At 29.2% G+C, this 10,018-nt stretch overlaps 1 protein-coding gene across 1 annotated transcript; it reads left to right on the top strand.

Moving 5' to 3' along the window:
- Positions 1–5,991: 5,991 nt before the first annotated feature.
- LOC114734488 (pathogenesis-related protein 1-like) lies at positions 5,992–6,640 on the top strand. Its single transcript, XM_028922109.1, has one exon. The coding sequence runs from the start codon at positions 6,010–6,012 to the stop codon at positions 6,487–6,489; it is 480 nt and encodes a 159-aa protein (XP_028777942.1). The 5' UTR covers positions 5,992–6,009; the 3' UTR covers positions 6,490–6,640.
- Positions 6,641–10,018: the final 3,378 nt, after the last annotated feature.

The following is a 10,018-nucleotide window of genomic DNA, read 5'->3' as shown; positions in this document are numbered from 1 at the left end:
CAAATATTAAAGATAAAATGGATTATGGTCTTATATTTAAGACCAAAATAAATGTGAAATAAGGTCTTATATTAAGAATCGAAGATAAGATAAAATTTATAGCAAGTCCTAAGGAACAATGTGTCCCATTCATTCAGAATTTTTCATTAATATAAAATTGAACCATTTAACCATCATATATAAGGATCTATATATATATATATATATAAACATGTTTTGTTATGTTTTATTTATTTATTTATTTCATAGACCTTCCCTTATGGAAATAATTATTATATGACATAATAAAGTATAAGACATGGAACTATTACTAAATTAATATTAAAATATTTAGGTTTTCTTTAACTGTTACTTTCATCCAGAAAAATAATCTGCAAACCCTACATATTGCATTGTTCGTTGGATATTTACTACTGACTCAAAGTCATTAATTTTTCAAAGATGATCATTCTGAATATATAGAAAAGTCTCGATTCTTGATATTAAAAACAAAAAAACAAAAAGAAAAGTCTCGACTCTTACTTTTCAGCACAATCGTCGCCACCCATCAGACCAATACAATTTGAACATGCGCCTAACAAAACTATGAAAAAAAACGTACAATAACGACTAAGGGGGAAAAAAACACAAACGGTTAAATAATAATACCACGAATTGGCTTAATTCCTGTAAAATCTTTCAGATTTTTCTTTGTAAAATTAATTCCTTTTGTGGAGTAATCTTAACTAACTGCTCTTATGTAAAAAGAAAGAGCTTTCACTAGCCGTTGGAAGCAACCGTAGGATATATTCTAAATTAAAGCCAAAACAATCATATAAATAGAAAATCTCAGAATTCAGAATATTTGTGGAACTCAAATAATAATGGCAACTAGAAATAACGCTCGTCTTTAGTTAGGGGACTCTCAATGAACATACGAGAGATAAATTTTTAGAGGTACCCACCCTAACGGAATTGGATTCTCTCTACTACCCTTCCCATCTTCTTCCCCTCCACCACCCTCTTTTTTTCTTCATAACTATTGGATCAAAACTCCAATGGTTCAGATTTAATATTTTATAACATTTTATAAAAATAAATATTATGATAAAAAAAATTTAAACTGTTAAAATCTAATCTGAACGGTTCATAACTACAGACTGTTATTATAGAACAAATTTTTTTAAATTTTTTTATTACAATTGTGAGCTGTTCAGACTAGAATTTAACAGTTTAAATTTATTTATTTATTTAATAACATTATTTTTATAAGATGTTAAATCTGGATCATTGAAATTTTGATCTAATGGTTATGAAGAGAAAAGAAAAATAGCAGAGGGGAAGAAAATGGGAAGGTAGTGGAGAAAATCCAAGTCCCACCCTAACTCAGTCTGTTGGTATTTAATAACCTTTCGTCAATGTTATTTTAGCTTAAAAAATAACTTAAATTAGACTGAATCAAACCCTAAAGCTAGGCTCAATACAGTTAAAACTAACTAGTGAGCCACGCTCAGTATATTTTATTTAAATTAAGACAACTGAACATCTGGAATGTCTAGGTATAATTTCAAATATTCAAGATACCATATAATAAATAAAATATAAACAACCATTGCAAGTGATCAAGGCTTCAACGGCGACCGGATCAAAGAATTATTGTAAAGGGGGTGACCTAGAAATCAAAATAACAATTTTAATTATTGGAAATGACGACAAAATTTTAAGCAATGACAATTATCATTCTAAAATTTTAAGTATTAGTGATGACTTGGATATTCATAAATATTTCGTTTTAGAAAAATAACAAGTTTAATTATACGAAACAAAGTTTTAGTAGTGACTTTGGAGGAGATCAAAATTGACATCACTTTAAAATAATAACTTTAATTATGTGAAATGACTCCAAACTTTCAAATAGTGACCAGTAGTCCAGTTCTTAACACTACCTCCTGTTCTTAATACAAGAGTTAGTTGACTAATTGGAGTAGCTTAAAAAAATTAGTTTATTTTGTTGTTTTTTCCCCCTAAAATATCTTTGTTAATCAATTATATTGGCTAGAAGTACCATTGTTACAAGGACTATCTTAAAAAAAAGGATAAATATGAGAGACAAAACGGATCAAAATCTTATATTTAGGACAAAAAAAAAGTCAAATGATCTTTTATATTAAAGAATGAAAGTAATATAAGACTTCAATTCACTTTGTCCTTTATTTTTTCCCCAAAATACTTCCATTGATTGTAAAGAATTCCCACCAAGAAATAATTACGAGCATTCAATGCACATGATCATAAATGATAGTTTAAAGAGACCAACATATGTTTGTGAAAATAACTGACTTAACTAGTGTTTTTTAATATTTTTAAATTAATTATTTAACTCTTATATTAAGGATTGGAAGTAATACTAATTAGGGTTAATTAATCTGTAAGTCCTTGTAATTTCAACTAATTTTGAATTAGATCCTTATAGTTTTTTTTCTTTTTATCAGGTCCTTATACTTTCATTTGTTTTTAATTAAGTCCTTGCATTTATTTTTCTTTTTATTAAGTCCTTATAATTTTACTAAATTTTTAATCAGGTCCATCTAGTTTTAATTTTTATTTATTAATTAAATATAACTTAATTAAATAAATTAATACTGAAATAAAATATTAATAATTAAATTAAATTAACAATTATATAATAAAAGATAAGTAATATAATTAATTAATTTAGAAAATTTTTTAGAACAATTAATTTTTTTTGCAAAAAAATTATTATAATAATTTATTATTTTTAGAATATTATTGTTTATAAACTAATATTAAATAATAAATACTATTTTATGTTTATAGAATAGTACTATTAGAATTTATAAAATAAAGAATAAAAATTTAAGGACTTAATTAAAAATAAGGTGAACTTATAAGGACTTGATAAAAGAAAAATAAATGCAAGGACTTAATTAAAAACAGGTAAAAGTATAAGGACCTAATAAAAAGAAAAAAAATTATAGGGACCTGATTCAAAATTAGTTGAAACTATAAGGACTTTTAAATTAATTATCCCTACTAATTATAAGGCATGATAAAGCCCAATTTTTATACATTTTATCCTACATTAATTTAGGATTTAAATGATAATTTTGAGCTTAATTGGATTTTTATGCGTTATTAGATTAATTGGTTGATTTTTGGATTTTGCATAAAAATTGAGATTTTGGATTAAAAATATAAATATTTTCTGATTTCCTATTTTTGACTTGGAATTAATTTTTCCTATTTCTTTGAAAACAAGTCTCATATTTTTAGAAAGATTATTTTTAGAAAGTTTTGCACTTTCTTACCTAATTTTTGTGCAGATTTAATATTTAATTTTTTATTATATTTGGATATAATCTACATTAATGGATGCACTTAAATTCTTGTAGGTCAAGAAAGGGGCACATAGGAAATCCAATGGTGTAAGATTGTTTCTTGGAATCTAAACACAATCCAATGGTTAATATCAAGTGGGTTAATTAATTACTAATGGGCTTGAGCTTTGGATCCACAAAAATTTCCTTTTCCCTCATTATACTATTTTCCTTATTTTTGGAAGAGGGAGGCACGCCTAAATATCACTCTCTTTCCATCTCCATTCACACCATCATCAACCCAACGTCAAATCTTCCCCCTTCACCGCTACTCCTCTAGCCTCACGCCCTTTCCCATTTCTTTTTTTTTTTTCATTTCATATCCACCCAACAATCATCATCACCTCTCATCATCATCCATTCATTTTTTCTCACTACACGCACAACTTCTCACCATCACCTTCAATCAATTCATGGCTATGGCATCTAACAACCTTGGAAGAGGAGACAATTTGATGGAACCTTAAGCTTATAGGGAGGCAACTTGGGAGGAGCATGGAGGAGACTTGAGTCTTGGGTTAACACTTGAAGACCATAAGGGAGTGATGTTCCATTTATCTTTTTAATTCAAGGACTTGAGATTATTTAGTTTTAAATAATTTTGAGTTATATTTTTGTGAGACAATTTAGTTCTAGATTGTTATTTTTTTATCCTTGGATTGGATTGATATTTGGATTTTGTTTGTATTGAGACACTTGATGGAATTTATGTTTAGAACCTTTGCATTGTTAATTGAATTTATAATTGAGTTTTCATTATGAGTTTAATTATCAATGTGGTTTGAATTGCAAAATTTGGGTTCTTTTGCCTCTTAATTGTTTAATTAAGTTGATTAATTATCTGATTGTTTAATTAGATAATTTCAAACATAATTTCCAAAATTAATTTGAATTATTTTCATTGGTTTTAATAAGCTTAATTAACCAACCTTACACTTTTATGAGTTCTCTAATAGTTTAAGGGTTTTTGAAGTTGAGGGTTCCTTTTATTTCAAGTAGGTAATTAAGTTTATTAATTCCACTCTCTTATCACCTCCCTTTGGTCTAATTAACTGATTAAGATTATGAAGGTTAAATTTATACGAATCCTAAGTTGTCCCCTCTACCGTACCTAAAGAGAAATTTCTGAAATTTTACTTGCTAATTCTCTTTGCTTTCTGATTAATTTTCTTTATTCATTAATTTTATTTTCCTTCTAAACCCCCCCCAAATTGCATTGCATTTTAATTTTCATATAGATTTTAAGACATTTACATCTTGCATTTAGAATTAGAATTTTACATTTTAGTTTAGGTCCATTTTATTACATTTTTCATCACCTAAATTTTTACCTAAAGAAACCAATAACTTACTTCTTAGAAGTAATGACTTAGGTCGATCCTAAACTACAAATTAATTAGGGCCTAGTTTAATTGAGTGCTTTAACGACAGAGGTATCGTGTTTGGAGAGAACCAAATAATTTCCTGGCCCTGCAAAAGCAAAAGGGTTTCACTGGCCACCCAAGTGCGCGGCTTCTAAAAAGCTTCAAGCATCACGTGGTGCCGTCGTAGACTTTTTCATTCTTCAGCCAAACGCATTGTATAGGGCATATGAACGTGAAAAACATGTAATTCTAATAACTATTTTTTTCCCCTAATTTGGCATGATAATTAACTAATTATAATTGAAGTGAGATTCCATGTATCTGGGCATTTATAGTTACAATCATAATACTTAAATTTGAACTGTTTGATAGTATTTGTTTCCTTTTTGATATGACTACATACATCGCGAATTAGTACTCAGGTTAAAATATTAGGCCTCAAAAATATTTTTTGCATTCGGATTCGAATTCGAAATCTCATGTTTAAGCGGTCCAAGCTATTTTTTTTTTTTCCTATTGTTAACTACCCGATAACGTCATATATATAGTGAGTACAAAAATTAATAAAAAATATAAATAAATGTGAATTAATTCACACCAATTTTTATTCTTTCCTCGCGCCAAAATCCAATTTTTTCCTTAAACTCAATGAAATTAAATCGTTGTAACTGTGCGTTTGCTAGCTATTTGCCCTGAATGATAATGTGTATACTTTTTTTTTGGAGCAAATTCATTATGTATAATGTTATTTCTCGATTCATTTTTAAGGAACTTCCTTGTTCTTCAATCCTTCTTTTTTGCGCAAAATTCCAAAGATATTAATTCAAAACAATAATAAATAACCAGCTTGTTGTTCTAAATATCTAATAACACGAAGTTGTAAATTTCAAAAGACCCTTTCAAAGGGGGAAAAATTTCTATGAAACACCAAAATTATCAAACCCTATTGCAAGATCAGAGTAATAAATTGCCAAAACTTACTTGCAGATATTTAATACTCGGGTTTCATAGAAAATTCCCATCGCCATTCACATTCAAAAGAGTCCTCTGAGATTAACATCTCTTGTGTGATATTCTTTTCATATTTTACGACTTAGTAGGATTCTTCCAAACCATCCAGCCTATACAATTTAGACAGATGTACCAGTCTCTTTCTCTCTCCAATTACATGAACAGAACGCTACTAATTTTCCACACGAAAATCCCTATAAATTCCTCCTCAAGGCCTCCCATTTTTCTTCATAAAAGACATCACACAACTACACACAATGGGGTTATCGTCCAATCTTCCATTTTCCTTCTTCTTCTTCTTTCTCTTTGCCATCATGGCCTATGCTCAGGACACACAACAAGACTATGTGAATGCCCACAACGCAGCAAGATCGCAAGTGGGTGTTCCAGACATAGCTTGGGATGATACTGTGGCTGCTTATGCACAGAACTACGCTAGCCAACGCAAGGCTGATTGCCAACTGGTCCACTCCGGTGGCCAATACGGGGAGAACATCGCTTGGAGCTCCAGTGACATGACCGGCACAGACGCTGTGAAGATGTGGGTGGACGAGAAGGCAAATTATGACTACAATAGCAACTCGTGCGTTTCTGGGCAGTGTGGGCATTATACTCAGGTGGTGTGGAAGAATTCCATTCATGTTGGTTGTGCTAAAGTGAGGTGTGACAATGGAGGCACTTTCATTGGCTGCAACTATGATCCTCCAGGCAACTATGAAGGACAAAAACCTTACTAGCTAATAGCTAGGTTATGAAGTGTTGTGTTTGTGGTTGGGTTATGTATTTGAGCTTATAATCTGTCAACTAATTAAGGGCCCATATATGCCAGTGTGTAATGAATAATATGTTCGATCTTAATGAGATTTACAAGTCTATGATTTTGATAAATCCCCAAATTTATACATACATATACATACTCATTTGCTTCCTTTTTATAAGACAACTTTTCTTACTTCATACCTGAAAAAATATGATACGAAAACTCAACTCAGGTTAGCGAGTCAGACCAATGAATCAACTAATTATTCTCGGATTAGTCCGATCAAAAGTTTTGAATAGGTTGATTGAGTTAAATTTTATATTTTTCCCCGCTAATTGAGCCTAAAATGAGATCATTTTTAGTTTGAAAAAGAAAAAGGAAAAAAATAGCAACTCATGATTTAGTCCCCAGCTGCTCCAATCAAGAGTTTTGGACTAGTTGATCTGGTTGGGTTTTATAATTTTTCACCTTTTGTTGTGGTAAAAACAACATCCTTTTGAGTTTTTTTTTAAAATTAAAATAGCAATATGACATATTTTTACTTTAGTAATTCTATGTTGTTGGTTGGATTACATGTGACTTGTACATAATTGTTTTATTTATTTTTGGATTAATATCTTTATATTTAAATAATATTCTTTCTAGAGTAGTATATAAATATTTTTGCATATTTTAATTAAATTATATTATTTTAATCATGATTGAATTCACTCTAGTGCAACCACTAATCCTTAAACTACTGTATCAAACTCCAATTCAATAAATACTTCCTCTCTCAACCCGCTTGCCCTTTACATACACATCATTTGTGCATGTTTCATCGTACATTACATAAAATTTGAAAATATTCATGACGTGTATAAAATGTGAATCGATATAATGGTCATCTTGAACCTTTGAATTTATAGTGACTTTGGCAATGCAATCGTTATGGTGCTTAAAATAAATATCTGATGGCGTAATCTTTCCTCTCTCATTAGGCCCATATCTCACCGTCATTACACAGCGACTATAATGTCCACTTCAAATTTGTAATTTGAGGGAAAAAAATTTTCAAGTTCGTTGTAAATTAATGAGAAATATGGAATATTCATAGTTTGATGCGTTCAACAATCTCATTGCATTCTGGCCAAAAAGAAAAATCTCATTCGATCAAATTAGTAAATTACCTTCACTTACACGGTAATAGCCGATGCTAACTGAAACCATTGACTTCTCCGTAATTAGCCATGCTTATAATAGTTTACAGTTAGAGTGTTCATTTAGTCTTTTTAATTTTATACAAAGCTTTGATTTAATCTTTTAATTTGAAAAGTATATTTTTAGTCTTTTAATTCTAAAATCATCAGATGATGATTTTTTTATAACAGTCATGATTGTTTTTAAAGTTAAATTTAATATATTAGTATTTGAGAAACTTTTATTAACATTCAAGATCTTAGTATTATGTCTTTTTTCTTTTGGTTAACGGTTTTAAAGGTAAATGACTGAAAATGTATCTTTTAAAGTTACGCAGGGATCAAATTAAAATATTGTATAAAGTTGTAAAACTAAAAATATATACTTCAACTTAGTATATATTATTCTATAAAGCATAAAGCTTTCTTTTCTTCGGGCGTCCTTATTAAAAAGTACTCAATCCCTGATTCAGGGCTTATTTTGCGCCTATTAATACTCTTATTCTTTTTAGAAGAAAATTTGTGGAGCCTTCTCATATTGAAATGCGTATTGTCTTTGACCACTCATTCACTACGTGTAGAACGTGATCCTGACCTAAAATATTGCATCACACATCCTAATCTGCCACAGTAATTTCCGATTTGAAAATGATTAAGATAAGGTAGTATTAAATATTAATAAACAATGACACAATAAGTGAATAAACAATACAAACTTTCAGCTCATATCAAACAAGACCTTAATAATAAGTCTTTATTCTCTAATTCAGTTACTGTCCAAAAAAGATTAGTAATTTAAGATAAAAATAAGATTTTTTATTTTATTATTACCGTGAGTAACAAGTTGATGATTGAACCATTGACTTCTCCATCAACGTTGACTCAAATATATATATATCTCTCTCTCTCTAATGTAAAAAGGTGTTTTTTTATAGGAACTAGTTTCAGTGTTCATCACAATGATGAGTGCCATAATACTCATCATTGTAGTAAAATATGATTTTGAATTTTTTACTAGTAATTTTCAAATAAAAAATTTAGTTTTTAAAAACTTACAGTTGAGAGATTACATTTAATTTGAATTATGTACCTATTAAAAAAATATTTGTTGAAGAACAAAAATATTAAATATTTAATCCCAGCCATTCATATTAAATTTGAATGGTTGTGATTTAATGAGTATTATGGTACTCATCATTACAGTGAGCATTGAAACTAGTTCCCCTTTTTATAGTAATTAAGGAAAATTTCTGCACCGAATTTGTAATAGACGTAGATAACGCTGGTGTTCAATTCCTACTTCTAGAGCCAATGTAAAAATGGTGGTATTTGACTGATTTAAACAAGATTAAGGAAAACAACCCAAAAAAAAAAAATTCCCCTCACTTTCTACATTGGTGGTCATGTGCGACCAGTATTGAAAGTGGAGCTTTCTACGCCGGTGAATACGCACGTCCGCTGTAAAAAGTTCATTTTCTATATCAGTTGTTATTTCAACCAATGTAAAAATAGTTTCTTACACTGGCTGCTAGTGGATCAAGTATAAAATTTCAACAGTCTTGCATTTTATTTATGAAAATTTTACTAGTCACATTTTCTATACCCTAACTGTAACAAATGATGTAAAACCAATATATATGCATATAATATAGTATACATAATATATATAAGTATAATATAGTACAATTGGCAATCAATATGTACGAAAGTGTGTATATATATTATAGAACAAAGAGCGATATAGTTTGATGAGTACCCTCAGGTTCGATGATAACGAAACATATGTTAAGTTGTTGGTTTTGTAGGATGAATATGATAGCACAACAAGCAAACCAGAACGAGAAAGTTGAAAGCTGATGAAGCCTATGCTATGAACTAAGAAAATTCATGCGGCTCCACTTTCATATTTGGTAAGGAGAGCTTTAATCGCGTTTCACTTTTTTTAAAAAATTATTTCTCAACAATGAAAATATAGGTCATTTATTCATTCTGCCTCAATTGTTGAATGGTCATGCATCTAACATAAGAATGGTTGCCAACCACATTATTTACGGCTTTAAAACAATATTGTCTTGCAATTATACTACCTCCAATCCTTGATATAAGATCTAGATGACTAATTTAGAAAGATTAAAGAAATTAGTTAAGTTGATTATTTGTAATGAATGTGTGTTGACTTTTCCTAAATTATCCTATTTAATGTATGTATATTGAAACTACACATTGGTAGACACTCATTACAATCAATAGAGATATTTTTTAAAAAAATATTGGCGAAAAAGGAGATTGAGGTATTATATTTATAATTAAATTTAATATCCAATTAAA

Source organism: Neltuma alba, unplaced genomic scaffold (genome assembly GCF_004799145.2).
Source record: "Neltuma alba isolate B1F8T4 unplaced genomic scaffold, ASM479914v2 tig00013105_pilon, whole genome shotgun sequence".
NCBI classification, from domain to species: domain Eukaryota; kingdom Viridiplantae; phylum Streptophyta; class Magnoliopsida; order Fabales; family Fabaceae; genus Neltuma; species Neltuma alba.
This window is presented reverse-complemented; position numbering and strand designations above follow the sequence as displayed.

Coding starts and splice junctions, on each gene's coding strand:
- LOC114734488 (XM_028922109.1), top strand. CDS start 6,010: ATGGGGTTATCGTCCAATCTTCCATTTTCCTTCTTCTTCTTCTTTCTC.